The sequence below is a fragment of the Kogia breviceps genome, chromosome 1, assembly GCF_026419965.1.
Source record: "Kogia breviceps isolate mKogBre1 chromosome 1, mKogBre1 haplotype 1, whole genome shotgun sequence".
NCBI classification, from domain to species: Eukaryota; Metazoa; Chordata; class Mammalia; order Artiodactyla; family Physeteridae; genus Kogia; species Kogia breviceps.
This window is the reverse complement of record NC_081310.1, coordinates 158,637,019-158,658,552: the sequence shown is the minus strand read 5'-3', so window position 1 is coordinate 158,658,552 and position 21,534 is coordinate 158,637,019. Positions and strand designations below refer to the sequence as shown.

Here is a 21,534-nt window from a genome sequence, read left to right as displayed (position 1 = left end):
TTTTACTTTGGAATGAATGATGGAAGTGTTTTGGAACTAGATAAGAGTGGTGATTGAAGAACGTTGTGAATGTACTAAATGCCACTGAGTTGTTCATTTTAAAATGGTTAATTTTATGTCGTGAATTTCATTTCAATACATTTTTTGATTATAGTGATACAAGAATATAAAAGGTATCAGAACACTCATCTGCTGTTTTTCACACTGCAGTTTATCATGTAAGAAGAGGGGAGTAAAAGAAAATAGAATTTTTAAACTAGAGTTTTCAAAAGATCAAAGCCATTTAAAAAGATTGAATTAGAAGGTTTAACAAATGATGACATGAAGGAAAAAATGGGAATAAAAACAAATGAATAAATTATCATTAGCCTATTTCAACGAGAAGCCAGTTTTTAGCATCAAGATGTTATAAGCTCAGATTTATTTACTAGATACAAAGTGGTGGCTGATGAGTTTTTCCAGGTTAGGTTCAGAATTATCACCTTAACTCTCTTTATAAGAACAAAGCAAAATATTAGTAAGTGATTTCATTGAAGATATCCAACACAAGTTAATAAAACTAAGAAATAATGGAGTTCATATATTTGTAGAGGAAAGCACTCCTTTGTATGGATGTAGAAAAAGAAGGCAAGATAGACTTAAATATGGGACATTCTTTTGACTTAGAATTTCAGTGTATATATATTCTCAGAGAATCCAGTGGATAGGAGAAACTATTGTAATTAGCTAAACTAATTTTAGTTACTTGAGTTTAGTGCAGCAATAAAAAGACAGAAAATGAATGCAAAATGTCGCGTGTTTGGGTTGTAATATAAATCACCTATAAACTATAGAGAGAATTCAACAGGTATGTGAATTTTTACTAACAGTGACTGATTTTTCACTTTGTTTTCATTATTTGGTAGCTCCTTTGTCACTTTAATTAAATAATAATATTCTCTTTTGTCTTTGAGAAGTTGTGGACTTGTGCCATGTCAGACACACCAAAAAATGCCCATTCTTGGCAGAATAAGAAAATTAGCCTTTCTTTGATTGCAGATGATGAAAGCCATGAACAAGTCCAATGAGCATGTCCTGGCAGGAGGTGCCTGCTTCAATGAGAAGGCAGACTCTCATCTCGTGTGTGTCCAGAATGATGATGGCAACTATCAGACCCAGGCTATCAGTATTCACAATCAACCCAGAAAGGGTGAGTGTTTGAGCTGATTGAGGTTATAAGAATGGAAGATTGTACTGGAACTGGAGAGTTGGATAGCTCAGCCCCATAACACTCACTGTCAGAATAGGTGACCACAGTTTGATTAAATTAACCTTTCCAAGCTTCTTATTTAGGAGTATGTTGACTACCCAGACTGAGTTGCAAATGGGATCTCTGTTATTGAGGGGAGCATCTTGAAAATACTGCCTCAGGATACTGACAGAGCCAGCATTGATATTTGATGGTAGAAGACTAGGCCCCCTGGTGAGAATATGCTTAGGTAGATTTAGAGCTTTTTGAATGACCATACCCAAAGAATGTTAATTAAATTAATAGGTTGACAGGATTCTGAAGGAAGCCCTCCAGATTCGGTGGTACTCAGAATGTGGTCTCATCACTTAGAAGATTGTTAGCAATGAAGACTCCATACCCCAGATCTGCTAAGTCAGAATTTGTGTTTTAACACAATTGCTGTGTGATTCAAATACACCTTAGAATTTAAGAAACATTGCTCAATGTGCCATTTCCTAAAGTGTCTTATCAGCTTCTGTGGTTTTTTAAAATATTCACATAAATAAATAAAAGTTTAGCTTATTATATTAGACTGAGAAATCCTATGTTAAACAAGTTTAAGCAGATTTCTTTACTGCAGGACTTTTCAGAGCCTTTAACAAACTGATGTGTATTGTGATTTTACAAAAGCAGGATAGTGCCTAAACCTTCCCAAATTTATTTGACCATGAATCTTTTTTTCCCTCAGAATATCTCCTAAAACTAGCTTTCTTTAGTATGTTTTATGAAACACTTCTCTAGTAGACATACTGTAGGTCATTGTCTTCAGTATATTTTTTAAATCAGTTGTTTAGTAAAGGCATAAAAGGTACTGAGCACATGTATATTCAAATATAATATCTAAAATAGGTTGGTGATAAATCCACTATGCTTCCTATTAGTCAAATCATATCTATAATATTTGAATAAGTTCTGGATATCATTAACATAATTGGTGATAAAACTAGAAGATCTTCAGAGGATGATTCAAGGCCTGTGAGAAGTTTAGAAACTAGGTCAAAGGAAGACCTCTTGAATAAAGTATAAATGTTTAGCCTGGAAAAGTACAAATTGAAAGAGGGTGAAAAATAGCTATCTCTATTTTTAAGGTTTTCTATTATGTGGAAACGATATTCAACTTACCCTCTATAGCTACAAAAGACCAAAACCAGCACCAGTGGGTGAAAGCTACAAGGATCTAGATTTGGGCTGAATTTGAGAGCACACTCTGTAACACTGAGAGCTATCCAGAAATAGAAATGGTTGCCTTGTGCTTTGTGGGCTCCCTGTCACTAGGAGTCTCTGACAAAAGGCTGGATCCACCCACCCATTAGAGATACTGTAGGCCCAATGGGTAGGAAGGTGGAATAGCTCAGTCCAGTTTAAGATGTGGAGAAATAAAAAGTGTAGTGCAGTTTTCATAAAGCTAAAGTAATTAAATATCCTTTCTTTCATGAAGAGGTGTTTGTCTTTTAAATAGGTGTTTATTTTTTTAATAGCTCCACTTGGTAAATAAAATAGTTGGCAACCATATCTCCATATTCAAAATATATTTGATCTAAAAAAAGCAATGAATTAGATCAGGGATCAGCAAACTTTTCCTGTGAATATGATAAATATTTTAGGCTTTGCAGGCCTGTGGTCTTTGTTGCCAACACTCTGGCATCATACTTCAAAAACAGCCATAGACAATATGTAAATGAATGGATATGGCTGTGTTCAAATAAAATTTTGTTTACAAAAACAAGCTGCAGACCAAGACCTAGTCTTGAACACTAAGATTTCTTTGCTTCTTGATTGAAGGAAGCACAAAACAGAATGGGAGAGTATATCTTAAAATCTCATTCTCTAAGCTATCATTAGTATTTCAATTATTGGTTACTTGTCTATTGTGGTGTATAGAGTCGGTGTTTTTTGTTTTCTGTATGATGATGGTTGGAGTTCCCAACTACCAAATATTTCATTATTACTTTCAACCCCTCCAACTCAGAGTCTTTCTTCACTAAACTATTTCTATTGCTATTTTAGTGACTGGTGCCAGTTTCTTTGTGTTCAGTGGCGCTCTGAAATCTTCTTCAGGATATCTTGCCAAGTCCAGTATTGTGGAAGGTAAAGAATGAGTTATTTACTGCATGTACATTAATTCAGTCCTAACTGTTCAACTGAAAAACAAGGGACATTAAAGGAAGCCTTGACACTTTTGCCATAGACTTTTTTTTTCTTTTTTGGATTGACGTCTAATTCCAGCTAGTCTCATTTGTGCTACCTGTCAGTTCTAAACAAATGAATTAATCTGAATACTTTCTTTTGTTTAAATAAATGTATGTATGTATGTATGTGTGTATTTATTTACTTATTTATGGCTGCATTGGGTCTTCATTGCTGCATGCGGGCTTTCTCTAGTTGTGGCGAGCAGGGGCTATAAGCTCTAGGCACACAGGCTTCAGTAGTTGTGGCACATGGGCTCAGTAGTTGTGGCTCACGGGTTCTAGAGCACAGGCTCAGTAGTTGTGACACAGGGCCTAGTTGCTCCGTGGCATGTGGGATCTTCCCGGACCAGGGCTCGAACCCATGTCCCCTGCATTGGCAGGCAGACTCCCAACCACTGTGCCACCAAGGAAGTCCTGCCATAGACTTCGGACTCCTATTATTTATTCAATAGCATCTCACTCTACAGCTAATTAAAACTGTCATAAGGTTGCCTGGCTCTCCAAAGAAGGGAGTAAGTGGTAGAGATGTCATGGGACACCAACATAAAAGTTAAGAGATGGCTTTTCAGAGCTCTGGAATAAGGTACCCAAAGGGTCATAGTCTGAATTCAGATATATCACTGTGTGTGAATCTGTAAATATGTAGATGAAGTTCAGCCCCAATTACCCACAAGAATGCTGCAATCACCATTTGGTGTATAGAATTGGATTCATTTGCTGCTGGTTTGCTATAATTGACGTGACACATATCCTGACAAAAGTTAATTAAATGAAATTTAATGAAAGGCTAATGAGCATATTGTTTAATTGATTTTTGTAATTTATTTTATTGACGTTTAGTTGATTTATAATGTATTTCTGCTGTACAGCAAAGTGATTCAGATATAATACACACACACACATTCTTTTTCATATTCTTTTCCATTATGGTTTATCACAGGATACTTATTTTCTTTGTCAACTATTCTTCACTGTTTTTTGATCTAGTTTACTCTTGTTGTATAACAAATTAAACCAGAATTTAATGGCTCAGAACAACTATTTTATCATGCTCACTGATTCCTCTGGGTCTGCCCTTTACAGGGCAATGCAGGGTTGGCTTGACCCTGCCCAGTAATGTCTGGGGCCTCAGTTGGGATGGCTTGAAGGTTGGTGGTTACTTGATGGCCGGGAGCTAGAATTATCTGAAAGTTTTTTGACTCACAAGTCTGGGGCCTGTGCTGGGATGATTTAAAGGCTAGGAGTAATGACCAGAGTCCTTATCATTGGACTCCTTAGCATGGAGCCTTCGGATAGTTGGACTTATTACATGGTGGCTTAGAACTCCCAAGCACAAGTGCTCCAGCACAAGGCAGCAGCCGCACTGGTTTTTATGACCCAGCCTTGAAAGTCACACAGTGTCATTTCCACCATCCTCTAGTGTTGGAAGTGGTCATAAGCCTGCTCAAGGGGAGAGAAGTTAGACTCCACTTCTTGATGGGGAAATGGAAAGGTAGCATTGTAGAAAAGCATGTGAGACGGGACATATAGTGGTCATGTTTGGAAAATATAGTCTGCACACACAATGACAGGTTTTCATTTCCACAGTAGCTCACTCCAGCACCCTAAGAGCAGTTTTTCCTGAGGGTAGATTTCATTGTGTTAACTGAAATACATAGATAATCTTATGTGTGTTAAAAGAGATTGACTTTGATCTCCTCTATTGGTAAACTTAATAAAACAGCAAGTGAAGAGCAAAGTATGCTATTATACTACATAGCAGAAACACTCTATTAAGAAATCTAGGAACTAAGCAGTTCTTTGGTCTTAAATGACTAATTAATGCCTATATGATCAAATATTGACTACCTTTGAAATTGTGTCTTTACTGGGTGATTAAAAAGCACCCCTTCAGTGTTGTCAAAATGATAAATTGAACTGACACAGATTCTTACAAATGCAAAGCAATGTATTTAAAAGTTATATTTATGTCTTTGAGTTGGGAATTTCTTAGGCCTTACACTTCACTCTGTGTGTGTGTGTGTGTGTGTGTGTGTGTGTGTGTGTGTGTGTGTGTGTGTGTGTGTGTCAGTAATTAGCTGCCTATTTATGAAATTTTTATTGAAGCTCTTTAGAAATTATTTTAGCTGAGAAAATTTTGTGTCAACGAAGCAGGGTAATTGCTCAGCATGTGACAGCTTTCTCCCTCAATTTCAGTATTTGCCTTTGACTCAGGTAGGTAGCAGCCCCCAAATAGTTATCATCTGTTGGCTACACGGTAGCCCATATAAAACACATGTGGTGGCAGGTTTGCCTTATTGCTAGTCAATAAATGGATTTATTCCCCATCCCACTGCTGTTGTTTATTCAGTGATTTATTTAACAAACACTTACTGGCTTTCACTGTATGCAGTCATAGTAAGGCAAGAGATCCAAACGAATAAATATGATCAGAGCATGATAGATGCATCAGTAGAAACACAATCAAAATCCTCTGTGTGTCCAAAAGACGGACGTGACCATGTGTAAGTTTTCCCTTTGAGCAGTCTCAGGACAAACTTTGTTGTGCCTGAAGTGAAATCAACAGGCAAGTGTTTTAAGCAGAATCCATCTTGGCATTTGCTCCTCATAACACTTTCAATGAGTAAGAGGTTCAGCTCAAAGAACAAACCCTCTTTGTATCTGTCAGCTTCAGAGAACAGAACAGAGTTTTACATTTAATCCTAGAGGGATTTGCTAGATGCCAGGTACAGGGTTTCACCTGCCCTTCTACCTGGCTTTGCATTGTTTCCATCTGTATTGTCTTGGTGCTGATTCTCAGATGGCGTTATGGTCCAGATCACTGCAGAGAACATGGATGCCTTGAGGCAGGCGCTGCGGGAGATGAAGGACTTCACCGTCACCTGTGGCAAGGCAGATGCCGAGGATCCCCAGGAGCACATCCACATCCAGTGGGTGGATGACGACAAGAATGTCAACAAGGGGTAAATGCGGTGACCTTCCCCCCTTGTGGCATTTCATTATGGGCTAGGCTCTGGGTTTTGTCTATACTGGTGTTTTATAACTTTACTGAAAGCCCTGACTAAGAAGAAAGGACTGCTTTGTATTATAACATGGAATTTTAAATTTCTGGTTTCTTGGCTTAATTTCTGAAGGAGTTTCTGTGCATATTTTTGAAGGGAGGAGGAAGGAAGGAGTTGATGAAACAAAACAATCCCTTTAAAGTTTTTGAGATAATAGTAAAACCTAAGCCTTTTTTGGTTTACAAAACACTTTTGCTAATTTTGTTTCATTTAACAACTAGTATTGTTATTTCTATATTACAGATGAGTAAATAAACACCAAAAGGATAAATGACTCCATAAAGCTAGGAGGTGGCAGGGCTAGGACTGAAAACCACTTCCTTGGGCTTCAAATCCTATACTCTTCTCTAGTACATGGCAACTCTATTCTGATGGTTTAAGCCCAGACCTTGGAGTCATCTTTGACGCTTTTGTCTCACACCCTACACCTAGTCCAACAGTAAATCCTGTTAGCTTTACTTTAAAATATTTCCAGAATCGTACTACTTCTCACTACCCCTGCTGCCATCATTTGGTCTGCATTATTGCAGTCGCCTCCTAATTGGTTTCGTTTCTAGTCTTGGCCTCCTCCTTCCCCCCAGCCTAATCAATTTCCAGTACAGCAGCCAGAGCATTGTCACTTCTTTGCTCAAAACCCACCACTGGCTTCCAGTGTCATTCAGGATAAAAGCCAAAGTCTTTTACAACATACAAGGCCTTACCCAATCCCTCCGCCCACTTCTCAGAAGCAACACCTGGCTTCTTGCTTGAATACATCAGCTGTGCTTCTGCCCTCAGACCTTTGTACCTTCTGTTTTCTCAACTTATACCCCGTTCCTATATAGCCACGAGTTACTCCCTCTCTGCTTCAAGTTTTTTCTAAAATGTCACTTCCTCAATAAGGCTTTCCCTGACCAGCCTACTACATTATAAGCTTCTCATACACATTTCTTCCCTCCCCTGAATTATATTTAAGAGCACCTATAACTCTCTAACATATATTGTTATTTATTTATTTTATTATATTGCCCCTGGGATGTAAGCTCCATGAGGGCAGACAGTTTTGCTGGTTTATTTACTTCTATGTCACCAGCACCTAAAACACTGTCTAGCACCAAGCAGTTCTTTTTTAAAAAAATTGTTTATTTATTTTTGGCTGCGTTGGGTCTTTGTTGCTGCGTGCAGGCTTTCTTTAGTTGTGGAGAGCAGGGGCCACTCTTCGCTGCCATGTGCGGGCTTTTCATTGCAGTGGCTTCTCTTGTTGCGGAGCACGGGCTCTAGGCGCGGGCTTCAGGAGTTGTGGTGCTCGGGCTCAACAGTTGTGGCTCGCAGGCTCCAGAGCTCAGGCTTAGTTGCTCCGTGGCATGTGGGATCTTCCCAGACCAGGGCTCGAACCCGTGTTCCCTGTATTGGCAGGCGGATTCCCAACCACTGCGTCACCAGGGAAGTCCCCAAAGTAGGTTCTTTAAAAAACTGATTAATTGAATAAATATGTCATACTTCATTGTATTAAGCTTTCTCCCATTCATCCTTCAGGCAATAACTATGTGTGGGCTTCTGGAAATACAAAAATGAAGTCCACGTGGTCCTTGCTGATAGGTGACTTAGTCTGGTTTTGAAGATAGTTATAAATAAGTCCACCAAGGTTCAGAAGACGCTCATAGAAAACTCTATAGGAGACAGTGAAGATAAAAAAGAAATGAGGAACTTGGTAGAGGTGGTCGGGCAGTATTCAGGAACGACTTCCTAGAGGAATGGCTGCTGCTTGAGCTGAGTCTGGTAAGATGAGTAGACATTTGCTGCGTTGCTGTGGCAGAGTGGGCATTCCAGTCTGAGGGATTAGCAGAAGCAAAGGCAGGTAGAGGCATTTACAACATGGTATACAAGACTTTTTTTTTAAATGGTTTTAAAACTTTTGTTATTGAACAAAAGAAAGCAATTTCGAAATCAATGAGTGTGTTCGCCTACTTTACAAATAACCCTTTATCTTCCCATACTTCCTGGAAAATTTAATTTCAAAATCAATTTGTGTTTAATTCTCTATTATATTTGGTTATTAGGTTGATGGTGTGAACTGACGAACAAGTGTCTATATTGTCTATCACAACAAATTCCATGGTTATTGGGACAAAAAAGTTGATAAACTGAAAATCTGATGCCTTAAGGTATTGGTAGCTAACAACAAGTAGGTTGTCCTTTCCTACAACACGTGCCAGTGACAGAATCTTAGAAAAAAGGACAAGAACTAGTCAGGGAAGACTCTTGAACCCAGGAGTTTAGTTTGTAGTGTGTAGAATGAATGTTTTCCAGCTTGTTCCACAGTGTCAGGGTATCCCTTCTCAAAAGAGTGTTAATCAACTGAGGCTGCTCTATTTTTGACATTGTCTGATGAGTTAGAAGTTAAACTTAACAGTGGTTAAATAATTTTAATTCAGTCAAATGAAGCGCATCCCAATTTAGGTTAAATTTGACCTTTTGTACCTAGAGATTCAAAAACATAAACAGGTTTGAAAATTGTTAGGAAAAGTTTGGAATCTTTGCAACAATTATTTGGAATTCCTCATTGGAATGAGTATGTATCTCCACATATTTATACTTGCTATATTTTGGAGAGGGCATGACCATAAAATGTGGCCTTTCTATTCAGGAATCTAGAAGTGATAATGTAGCACTGCAGGGAGTTTGTTGTGACAGACAATATAGATACATGTTCATCACTTCACACCAGCACTGTCATAATTAACATACTTGGTCAAATAATTCCTTTAATCAATAAACACTTATTAACGGCCTACATTCCAAGCAGTGTGTCAGACCTGGAAATGTGGCACACAGAGGTGAGTATATTGTATACCCTCCCTTTTGGAAGTTCATTTGTGAGGCAAATACGCAGACGTCTGGAGAGTATGATGAGATGAGTGTTGTCAGTCAGGAGTGGAGTGCTGTGGCAGAGCCAGGGGAGAGCAGGATCGAGTGGGGCTGTGCAGTCACTGAAGGGAGGAATACTGGAGGAAGAGAGCAGACTTGAGTAAACAGTTTCTTTACATTAAATAACCAGCTCCTGCAATCAGGACTCCTTTGTCGTATGTGTGTTCCCTGAATTATTTCAGTGCATAGGCCCTTCCCTGAGAGCTCTGTTCATGTACATTTTTGTGTAGTGGCTTCTTCTTTTGTGATGTTTTACACACATGTTCAGCAAGGCACCCAGTGAAATTAGTAAAAAGACTTGACAAGAGAAGTGGTTCTTCTAACTTTGAGCTGCTTCCATCTCTTTCCTTTGTCTCTGTTTTAGTGTCATAAGTCCCATAGATGGGAAGTCCATGGAGTCTATAACAAGTGTGAAGATATTCCATGGATCAGAGTATAAAGCAAATGGAAAAGTCATCAGATGGACAGAGGTAAGGAAATGAAACTTGGCATCCTTGACCTCCTTTGAAGACAACTTTTTGCTTGGCCCAAAGACACATTCTGGGCTGATTCTGGAGGATAAGAAAAATAAATAAAATCTGTTTACCTTCTATACTCCAATTCTCTCTGGTCTGTCTTAGCTCACTAGGAAGAAATGCACAAAGTGTGGCCTGCAGCAGTCAGATATCTCCTCCCAATGAACTAGTTTTTAGAGATTTGTTCACATTGGAACTCAAGAAGGGTGTATCTCTGAAGGGTGCATACCATCTTTGCTGGATTCTTCAGAAAGCTGGGCTGGTTATGCTGCAGTTATAACTGTCTTGGATAACACAGTCTTTAAAAAATAGACTTATCTCACCAATAAGAAAACTAAAGCTCAGAAACTAAATTGTCCAAGATTACATGGTGACTAAGTAATCGCTGAGTCCTGATTCAAACCCAGATCTGGCCAACTCCTAAGCTCTTTTCCACCATATTGTTCCTTAACGTGAAAGCTGTGTTAGAGGCTAACTTGGGAATGAGAGAAGCAGGGCAAAAAACCTGTATATGTGTACATGTCAGACAAATCAGAAAGTTTATTTTCTGAGAGTAAACAGGTAGGTCCTATGTCTCAACTTCTTTTGAACCTCATTTATACTTGTCTATAAAATAAAGTATTAAATTATAGATCTCTACATTTCTGGCAGCTTTAAAAATCTTAATTTTTTTTTTTAAATCTAAGAAGTTCTGTGACTTCTACCTTTTCCATTTTACACACAGGGTAACTGAGGCCAAGGGAGGTTAAATGCCTTACCCAAGTTTACTAGCTGGTTCCTGACAACACATAGACTAGAGGTTCTTCAGTTCTTGAGCTGTTGTTCCAAGTGACTTATCTTTCATACCATGCTTGGTGTTTTCATATGTGGCTGAGTGGTTTTATCTGCTTGCTTTGTAATGATCATCCCTTTGATATATTTTTAGTAGTGCAGGGTCTGGAACATGTAAAAATGTCTTTACTGCTTACAAAGTAGTTTGACCTGTGTTTCCTCCTTTTTGCTCCCCAGTAACCCACTGAGGTAGGGAGATGAGAAATGAGAAATGACATAATGAGTAAACAGTCTCAGAGAGGCTGGGTGACTTGTGACTTGCCTAATGCTGGTTGCTGGCAGAGCCAGGGCCAGAAGTCTCCTGAGTCCCACTGCAGAGCTCTTTCCATCATTTCATGGTGCCATTCTCACTAGTGCATCACGCATAGGGCTTCAGAGCTGCCCCTTTGCAGTATTCTTAGTATAAGCCACTGCTTGAGCAGTAAGCTAGGGGGTGGTATATAGAAGCATTGCGTATTTATGTATCTGTATCTTTTATGTTTTGCTTTTATATCATTTAATTTTTACAATAACCAGAGAGAATAGGTGCTTCCCATTTTACAGAGGCAAACTGGGCATTAAGGAGCCAAAGGACTTGCTCATGACCCTCCTCTGTGTAACTAGGACTCAAGTCTCAGTTCCAAACCTGCTATGCTTCTGCCAGCACCCAGTGCAGTGCTCAGTTCAAGGACACTGACACAGCTCCGGCCTCAGCAGTGGCAGAGCCATGTGGTGGGAAAAACTGTCTGGGATAAGAGGCAGATTCTGGCCTAGGCCCTGAGCGAGTCACCTCCCTTCTATGAGTAATCAGTAATATGAAGGTGTTGGGTGACATGATCTATAAGGTCCGTTCTCTTAGAAAGTTGTCCACATATTAGGGATTCCTTTTAGAAGTATACAGTGCAAAATGTAAGCCTTTCCAGGTTCTGAGTAGAACATACCAATGGCCGTGGCTTTCAGGTAGATAAGCAGATAGCAGCTACCATTTTGTGGATGCAGAGACTGAGAGAGGCAGAGGCTGTTTCTTAGATGTAAGATGTCAGTGCCCTACGTTTCTTGGCCTAAGGACCTCGTGGTGTCCGAGGTCTTCCTGCACATCTTAGGGAATCAGGTTGCTCATACACAAGTTGGTGTACTCATTTCTTCCTACATCTCCTAGGCACAAGTTTAAAAGTCTCTTTTGTTTGGGGAACAGGTGTTCTTCCTAGAAAATGATGACCAGCACAGTTGCCTGAGTGATCCTGCAGATCACAGCCGACTGACCGAGCATGTTGCCAAGGCTTTTTGTCTTGCTCTGTGTCCCCACCTGAAGCTTCTGAAGGAAGATGGAATGACTAAACTGGGACTACGTGTGACACTTGACTCAGATCAGGTAAAGTCTCAGCCTTTGAAGCGGGCCTTGGGCAGTGTCTGTTTTCTGACATGTGAGTTTTCCTGCTGCAACCCAGAGGTTATAGGTATAGTATAAGTCTCTGGACCTTGGGCCTGACCAGATACAGTATTTAGCCTTCCCTCTGTTGGTAATACAGCTGGATGTGCTGCTTGGTCAGACTCTCTGAACCATTTGAACTCTGGCTTCCTCACCTGAATTCTTGCAAGGGCTGTTCTTTTTAGTGTGGGCTAAGAAGTGTGTGTGAGGACCAGCCAACTCCGGTGTGAATGACATCAGGGCCAGCCTTTGAGACTCCCCAGCCCCGCCCTTTGGGAATCATTCTATCTCCTTTAGAGAGCAGGTCCCAAGCTGTCCCATATCCTGTTGTTTTCTTAAAACTACAGAGACTTCTGCCGACTGGCATCTGCAGCTCCCACTCCTTACTGTCAACATTTCCAAGCTAGTTAGTGGCTAGGACTTGAACTGTTTCCCCATTGGTTTTCCTGTCAGTTCAGGTCTCCTGTGGCCGGGCTTCCGTCCCTGTCTTACTTATTAACCTTTTTGTATGCTGTTTGTAGTCACAACCCAGTCTTAGTGCACCCTGCCCCCACTTCCTTTCCCCAGTGTCTCTCTCCTGTGGCCTAGCACTGTAATCTCCCTACATTTCTTTTGGACTTTAGATCCATGTGACATGTCCCAGTGTTCCTGCTTTGATGCAGTTATGTCATTATCAGGGAAAATGTGAAAGGTTATATATTTGGCTCCATTTCCTGACTAGTCATCGGTCAACAGATAGTTATTTTCTACTAAAGGTCTTGCCCAATGCTGTACTAAGCATGTCAAGGTAATACAAATGAGGTATTACGGTCCTTTCTCAAATGGTACTGAGAATCTAGCTGGAGAATTACCACACATAAAACAATTTAAGAACAAGCATTTTTCTGCTAAATATGTAGGGCTGTCGAGGGCAGGGGCCCCGTTTACATTCATCCTCGAATTCCTGTGTTTGTAGGTGTTCAGAAGATGGTGTGTGGAAGAATGGATGGAAGAACAAGTGTTCAGTTCCTGTTGTGTTAGGGAGTTTACCCAGTATATTTCTTGTTTTAATTTTCACAACCAAAGGTTTATGTATTACTGCTGACATTCCATACCTCTCTGTGCCCCATCCCCACTTCCTGGGAAACTAAGACGCTGACAGATTAAGTGTCTGGCCCAAGGTCTCACAGCTGTCATGTGGTAGAGGCAGAATGAATGATAGGATGGTACGTGACAATTCAGGGAAGAGAAGGAGAAGTTTGTGTCTACTGCCAGTTCTAGCCCCTGGCCCAGAAGGACATCTCCTTTCCTGCTCAGTCTCCTTGGCCCTCAGCCCTCTGGAGAGATCTGTCCAGTAACCTCTCATCCCCTTCTTTCTGTGGTGTAGGTTGGCTATCAAGCGGGGAGCAATGGCCAGCCCCTTCCCTCGCAGTACATGAACGATCTGGACAGCGCTTTGGTGCCGGTGATCCATGGAGGGGCCTGCCAGCTCAGTGAGGGCCCCATCGTCATGGAACTCATCTTTTATATTCTGGAAAACATCGCATAGACAGAGAGGACTTCATTTTTTTCTGTTCAGACCTGTTGCAACAGCAGTCATACCCAAATCATTTGCACTTTAGAACTGGAAAATTAAGATTTTGTTAACACTATTAATGGGGGAGGGGGTGGGGTGGGGGTTTGGGGGAGGGGGTGGGAAAGGGTGGTTGGGGGGAAAGATGTTCCATAATTCTAAGTCTTCTATGCATTGTCCACCGAGAAGATCTGGGCAGCTTCTGTTACTGCACCACAGTTACGCTATCCTTGCAGCTAATCCCCTTCTGTTACTGTTTAGACAAAAGTTCTGCTCCTCTGTTTTAAGACTTACTTTTGGTCTTGTGCTCAGAAATGTTCAGATGGATACAGCCATCACCAAGGGTAGGGTGGGAGGGCAGAGGGGAAATAAAAAACGAAGCATCAGTCTTGAACTCTTTGTATAGGATGGATATAAAAAGGACAGTTTCATGCTAATCTTGTCCCAGTTACATCACAGCGATTTCAAGTAGGAGTCACACTTAGAGTTCTTGTTTTTACTAGATTATTTATTGAAGTGAATCAAAGACCCAAAGGATTATCTCTCTTCTATCCAAGGAAGGGCGACTCAGTGTAAATGAGGTCACCTGGATAGTAGAGCCAAGTACAGGATCTCTCAAGATCTGCCAGTGGATGAGACACTGAATTGGGCCTTTCTGTGAAAGCTGACAGAATATACCCAAGACATTTTTAGTTATAATTGACACTAGAGGTATTTTATTTTATGCCATGCTCTGCCGCTTGCAGGATCTTAGTTCCCGACCAGGGAATCGAACCTGGGCCCTGGCAGTGAAAGTGCAGAGTCCTAACCACTGGACCACCAGGGAATTCCCTACACTATAGATATTTTTTAAAATATTTTATTGAGAAATAATTTAAACTTCCAGGAAAGTGGCAAGTTAAAAAAAACCACCACCACCTATGTACGCTTTACCCAGATTGAACTATTGTTCACAGATTAACCCATTTGCTTTATCAGTGTTCCTTTCTTTCCTTTTCTCTCTCCATAAAAAATTGAGGCACTTGAGAGTAAGTTGCATACATCATAGCCCTTTATCCCTAAATACTTTAATGTTTGTTTCCTAAAAATTAGCACATTTTCTTACATAACCATAGGACAGTTCTCAACTTCGGTGGGATATTTTAACCTAGCATCGGTCCAATAATGTCCTTCACAGCATCTTTCCCCTCCAGTGAAGCTTCCAGCATGATAAGACAGACATGGTAAGTTGCTGTCATGACTCACCTTTATGTTTTATGTCATTGATAGTTTTGGTGAATAAGGTTCCCCCAACTCATTTCTTAATAGAAAATGCCTCATTTTGCATTCAGTTGGTATTTCCTCATAATTAGGTGAACTACGCATTGTTGGCCAGAACCCTACCTAAGTGATGTTGTGTCCTTCTTAGGACCTCACATCCGGGGTCACTTAATGTCCTTCTGCCCCTCATTGGTGGTAAATTTTCATCACCTGATCAAGGTGTGGTCCAGTTTGTCTGCTGTACATTTTCCCCCTTGGAACAAATAACCAGTACGTGTAGAGATACTTTCAGATCATGCCGATATCTTGCTCACTGAAATTTCCCCTTACAAGTTAGCATTCTCTGATGTTTCCTGTCTGAATTGATCTTTACTACGATGGCTACAAATGATTCCTCAATTCCAGCACTTTCTCTACCTTTATCAGTTGTACTTGATTATAAGCAAAAGCCCTTCTTCCTTATTTATTCATGTAATTAGTTTTCATTATGGACTTGGGATTACTTTTTGAATGATTCTAATTCATTATTTTGGTGTTCAAATGGTCTCAGCTTTGGCCAGAGAGAACCCCTTCAGGTGAGCTCCCATATCCTTGTGACATGGTCCTAACATTTTTCTGAACACTTCCTTTTCTGGCCTAACCAGATGCCCCAGGGCCATCTTGAGCTAACCCTGCCCCAGCCTTGGAATCAGCCTGTTTGTTTGGTTTTTTTTAGAGCAAGTGGTATTAGAAGCCAAGATTTGGTTTACCAAATTATTTACCAAATAATATTATTTGGTTTACCAAATAACATATGTGATGCACTCTGATCATTTTCTCCTTCATTAAGAATTTATTTTGGTCACAGACCAAATAGATTTCACAACCCACAGTTTGAAAAACACTGCTCTAGGGCAACTCACTTCCTTGTCACTGGCATCTTCTAAACACCCAGGCCAAGCGAGAGGTTGGTCCCTCTGCTGTGAAAGCACAACTCCAAGAAGCCCCTGGAAGCTGGTGTGGGCCTCTGAGACAGTGAGAGGCTGCTCCTCAGTGGCTGGAGCTGGGCTTAGCACTTGGCAGTTACAGGCTGTGGAACTACGTTTAGGGCAACAGCTGTTTTCTGAGGCCCAAGTGTGTCTAGCTAGGTTTACTGCTCTTCCGTGGTGAGGGAAATCTACATTCTACATCTGCCTCTCCACAGCCTTCGCTGATGGTGGCTGCAGAGAGCTGGGATTGTGACCTTTCCCGTAGACTTGGAGCTTCTAAGGCAAGAAAAGAATGCGTGCCCACCGAACACCAGCTTGTAAGGACCGAACCCTGGGACTGTCACCCCCCAAACCTGACAGGCACAGGATGCACTTGTTATAACAGGGGTATTAATAACAGGGTTAATAATAATAGTAGTAGGTATTTGGGTGTAACATCTAGCTTGGTCTAAATATAAATTGGAGCGTCTGTAGGAGCTGGCTCCCTTGGTCCTGTCCTAGAGAAGTTACCTTTCTTCCTGCCACCTAAATAGATCTTGCAGTTATACATACCTTCTGGGATCAGTGCAAACTTTTAAATTCCCCTACTCTGGCCCCGCACAGTCAGGTCCATTCTCAATTGCATAAAATGTCCTTTATGTTTAGTAAAATCACCTTGTGGAATTGGGCATAAAATAGCCAAAGCTAGTTCACCGTTTTCACTCATTTGATTTTTGGTTTTATACAGTGTATGTTGTATAGAACTGAACATTTCTAAATAAGGCAGATTCTTCTATAATGTAAACTTAGATTGAGATATAGAGATCCTTATAAAGAGGAACAGAATTGTCATTCTGGTAACATTGAATTTTTAAAAACTAAATTCTTACCAAATGCTCGGCAATGTAGTTTCTCCATTTCTTTTTATCAACTCTTATCTGAGCACCTACCGGACTCTAGGGCTACAGAAATATGCGGCTTTGCCCTGTGTAAGTTCCCATCTAGTGTCTTCCCTCATGCACAGTGTTTCCTGAATGCTGGTGAGCTCAGAATTTCCAACTGAATTTACTTCTATCATAACTAGTCATCTGGGGAATAATTTATGCATTTAATGCATTTCAGACAACAAGCAAGCAACCTGCTGAACACTGTTTCTAGAGCAAGTGTGTGATGGTGGTTTCTGTTTTAATAATAATGCTAAAATAATTTTAATAATGACAGTAATGGGATCTGGAGGATTGTAATGTAGCCAGAAGGGATAAGGAGCAGGATAGGAATGATAACGCCCATTTTAGAGTTTGGGAAGCTGAGGCCCAGAGAAGGGAAGAATCTATCTGTGATGGAACTGGACCAAGTGCAAGCTACCTGCCTCTACCTTCTACCAGTCTCAACCCCACAGTTTCATCTTAAAAGCAGTTGCCTTTACTGAAGGGGAAAGATCTTTTTTTTTTTTTTTTTTTGGTATGCGGGCCTCTCACTGTTGTGGCCTCTCCCGTTGCGGAGCACAGGCTCCGGACGCGCAGGCCTAGCGGCCATGGCTCACGGGCTTAGTTGCTCCACGGCACGTGGGATCTTCCCGGACCAGGGCATGAACCCGTGTCTCCTGCATCGGCAGGCGGACTCTCAACCACTGCGCCACCAGGGATGCCCGGGAAGATCTTTTAAGAGCTGCCCACACATATTTGGAAAACAAGCACTCAAAAATTGGGAAGCAACAATGCAGGTTTCAGAATAGTGCTATAAGAAGGGAAAATAATAAAACAAACTAGTCTGCCCTTTAACTGTGAGCAAGACTTGCTGATTCTGAGATAAATTTCTTCCATATTTTATTCAGTTCATTAATTCAGAAGAAAGTGTGCCTTGCACTAAATTGAAATTTTAAAATTTAAAAATGATTTTGGTTGTGGCTGGTTCTCAACTGCCCATAAGTCACTAATCTGCAATGCTGAGTTGCTGCATTTGGATAAATCTTAGGACACGATGAAGCTGGGCAGGCTCCTCCCATGCCAGTGACCCCTGCATGCCGTGGCTAAAACAAAGGCCTTTTAAGAACCTTAGTCTCTAAGTCCAGTGGGCGGCTTTGTCTTGCCTCTCTCAGCCTGGAAGTTCTGTTTTCCAAAAAGCAAAGGGCAGTTAAGCAGAATGAAATTGAACAGGTTATGGTGGGAAATCTTTGAGCCACAGAAAACTTCCTATCAAATTTCTAGCAGAGGCCTGAGTTTAGAAATTCCTAGGGCTGGCAGAAGCTTCAAGCCCTCTTAGCACTGGTGAGTTGGGTGCAAACCCTGAGGGGAGGACTAGGTTGAGTCAGGAACCCTCTTTGCCACCCCTCTTTGCTCTAGGCCACCTTATGAGGGCTAACAACCCTCCTTTTCATTCTAGATGGCTGCTTGTATGACACATAGATATGACTGCATTTAAGGGTTAAGGCTCACATCTATGGAATTTTTGGTAGTTCACTCTGATAGGTAAGACTGGCCAGCAAGCTCTCAGAAAAGTGATTTGTTGTCCCTGCTCTGTTACCCACGATAAGCTCTGCTCTTGAGGGCAGGGAAGCATGGTCCAGCTCCATCCCAGAAAAAGACACACACACAAAAGCTCAATCCCGGAGCTGTGCATCTGCAAGACTACAGTGATCAGTAAGTTGAATGTATCTGCTTTATGTAAAGCCTTAAAAAATTATTTTCAGGAATGCTTTGTTGAACTTAATGCTTCAAAAAAAGGGGGGGGAAAAGATGCAGTATTAAAGTTTATTTCTAAGAGATGTAGAATATTGCAGTTTTGAACATTAAATCTATTGCAACTATAAATCCCTCCATTATCTCCATCCATTCAGAAAAACAAAGCCAAAGGAGAATTTCTTAGGAAGAAACTAAGGGATTTCCCTAGGTGATTAGCTGAAGAGGCAAGGCTTCCCCCTGCCCTGTCTCAAAAGAGGAAGCCATAGCAGCAGTTTCTGTCAACTGACAAATGTTACTGCCACTCTGGCTTTTAAAAAGTGACAGGGAGCAGCAGGGCTTTTGTTTAGGACTTTGATGGTTACTTTGTGAGGACAGTGTAAATCCTCTACAATGAGTTAATTAGACCTAGTTTCTTAAATAAAATCAGCTATATAATATATATACACATATATATTTTTTTCTTTCCTAGTTAACATAACATTCTTTCAGTCTTAGGTACTTAGACCAAACCCAAGACAACCCTACCCCTACTTCCCACCACACAGTCCTGAACAAACTTCCACTGAGAGCTTTGAGAAGCAGGGAGGCTAGTGCAGCAGCTGTCAGGAACCAAGGCACAGGCACAGGCAGGGCAGGGGATAAACTGAGTTGTGTGGCATAGGCTGCCACTGGCCACCTGGAGTCACAGAACACTGCCCCCACCCTAAGCAGGGGGTGCGGTGGGGTGTCCAGATCACACTCGAGTTTTCCCATCCCGTACAGTTCTATCTTTTAAAGGCACATCTAGAAATGGTGCAACTGGGGGCTGGGGTAAGCTGCAAGCAGTTGCTACCCAGGGGTTAAGGGGTTACAAGACTCCATGGCAGAGCAGTGAGGCTGTCCTCGCCCTCCCCCAGATGGAGGGGTGGGGGAATCTTGGAATCCAGCCTGTTTGGGTGGAGGCCTGGGGAGGGGCCAGCAACAGGAAAGACTAGGGCCGTGGTCAATAATGCAAGTACTTAACAGGTCTTTGGTGCTTGTGCAGCAGCATCTCCTTTATGTACGACCTCTATAGCCAGCAAAGCTGGGGGGGAAAAAGCTGGAGAGGAATTGCTGGCCTGACTCCACTCCACTCCCTACATAGACCCTCTGTTGCACAAGGGCACAAAGCACAGGAAGTCTAAACTGCAGTGAATGTACAAGTAGATTTTAGAAGGGGTTTCCTGAAGACAGACCCGGGAAAGTTAACTTCCTTCCCCAGTTCTACTGAAGACCATGAGACACTGAGCCTGAGCACTACCCAACAGTTTTGCCTCTTGATCTTCCTCACAGATGAGAAATTCCTAGGCTTTCTCCTTAGATATGAGTTGAGTACTGGAAGGGTCCCTGGGGGGGGCCAGGCAGTGAGCAGGGGACAGAGGTTCTAAGGGCCCAGAGAGCTGCCCACCTCACAGGCCCCTGGGCTCCAGGACCAGCCAGTTCTCAGTGACCATCTGCACGTCCTGGCCACTCAGAGGCTCCCGCAGCCTCACCTTCACCTCCAGCTTGCCCCCAGTGGGCTTCCTTCCGTCCAGGACCTGTGAGGGCCACGGAGAGGGAGATGGTAACTGAGGGGAAAGGGATGGGGAGCAGGCAGCTCCCTGTGCTCACAGGTGAGGGGAGCGAGCAGCTAAAAGCATCCTGCATCTCAACACAAGAGTCTCCATTTCAGGACAACCCCCCTCCTGCTGTCTGGTGGTGGTGGTTTTAGGTAAGTCTTATTTAAAAAGTCATATGTAAATCCAAATCAGCACCAATGCTCTGAAGTGGAAGTTAGAAACCCAGAGCTCTGCTTACTCAGTTTTCCCCACAGTCCCCTTGACAACTCCTGGAAGAAATGCTCTGGCTTCAAGGTGCAGCCTGAAAAACCACTGAGCCCAAACCTTCAGTTCACAGATGGCCCAGAGAGAAGTGAATGATACCGTCACACAGCCACTGTGCAGCAAGGCCAGGACTTGCTTGTCTTTCCAGCCGCCATGCCGCTTCCCTCCTATGCAGGGGAGGGGGCGGCTGGAGTTCAAAGCAGTGCTACAGGCTTGTGAAGTCTAACCAACCTCACTGGGGCTGATACACAGCAGGCCCCACTTAAGAGCTCCCCCAAACAGGCAGAGGCAATGTAGTGGGAAAAGCCCCAGCCTACAAAGGCATCAGCCAGGGTCTGGGCCTAGTTGTGCCAGAGATGCTCTGTATGAGCTTGTGGAACACCCTTCTCCTCTGGGAACCTTAGTTGCCTCGTCATTAGGGGCAAGCTCTGGGAGTCCCTGTGAAATTCAGTGAGTTCAGGGAAGCTTAAGGAGCTGTCTGGGGCTGATTCCTAAACACAGACTAGCTGTGTTCTGGTGGGTCCCTCCTCTGGAAATACATTATCAACTTTATGTCCAGAGCTTGTTCTACTTCATCATGTTGCCAGACAATTGCCTCAACCATAACCAGCCCCCAGACACCTAGGAATTTGTGTGTGCCAAGTTGACAGCCATGATCAGGCCCCTCAAAAGCCCCGTAATCTACCATCCCTGGGAACCTGAGTAGTGCAGAGCATCTTGGAAGGATTGTAGCTACTTCCTTTCTGGGTGACGCTATGAAATTTTCTCAGACCCTCTTCATTTGTTAAATGGGCACAGCACATACTCTATAGCACACTTATGGATATTTTTAAATTAATGGGCACAGAAAACCCACAACAGGGACTGATGTTCAGTGAACGTTGGCTCTTTTCTGGCCAAGTCCTCCGGTTTGCCCACCCTACCTCCACGATCTCTCTGATCTCACACTCATTCTCCAGACGCTCCAGTTTCAGGTGGGCTGTGCCGACCAGCTTGTCACTTCTGAAGAAGGATCTGGAAAGCCAAGAGTCAGCAGAGGATTGGACGGGGCAGGGAAGGCAGAAATGAGCT

The 21,534-nt window shown here is 42.1% G+C and overlaps 2 protein-coding genes across 21 annotated transcripts in view; one reads left to right on the top strand and one right to left on the bottom strand.

Moving 5' to 3' along the window:
* Positions 1-14,126, top strand: part of ZFYVE9 (zinc finger FYVE-type containing 9) — a 193,791-nt gene extending 179,665 nt beyond the window's left edge. For 2 of the 4 annotated variants that reach the window (XM_067007676.1, XM_067007670.1), the window contains 6 exons: positions 1,039-1,189; positions 3,278-3,358; positions 6,260-6,422; positions 9,793-9,898; positions 11,949-12,125; positions 13,549-14,119. In XM_067007676.1, the coding sequence (XP_066863777.1) occupies positions 1,039-1,189; positions 3,278-3,358; positions 6,260-6,422; positions 9,793-9,898; positions 11,949-12,125; positions 13,549-13,710 (840 nt within the window). In that variant the 3' untranslated portion in view covers positions 13,711-14,119. Of the gene's footprint in view, positions 1-1,038; positions 1,190-3,277; positions 3,359-6,259; positions 6,423-9,792; positions 9,899-11,948; positions 12,126-13,548 lie in introns of all 4 variants that reach the window. The other 2 variants (XM_059054536.2, XM_059054550.2) reach the window with 2 other exon arrangements.
* The window catches only part of CC2D1B (coiled-coil and C2 domain containing 1B), a 27,882-nt gene continuing 12,154 nt past the window's right edge, over positions 5,807-21,534 (bottom strand). For 10 of the 17 annotated variants that reach the window (XM_067007694.1, XM_067007700.1, XM_067007748.1 and 7 more), the window contains 2 exons: positions 21,387-21,477; positions 18,678-20,178 (listed from right to left, as the gene is read on the bottom strand). In XM_067007694.1, the coding sequence (XP_066863795.1) occupies positions 20,050-20,178; positions 21,387-21,477 (220 nt within the window). In that variant the 3' untranslated portion in view covers positions 18,678-20,049. Of the gene's footprint in view, positions 8,171-8,377; positions 9,980-13,189; positions 13,693-18,677; positions 20,179-21,386; positions 21,478-21,534 lie in introns of those variants that run through there. The other 7 variants (XM_067007720.1, XM_067007737.1, XM_067007754.1 and 4 more) reach the window with 7 other exon arrangements.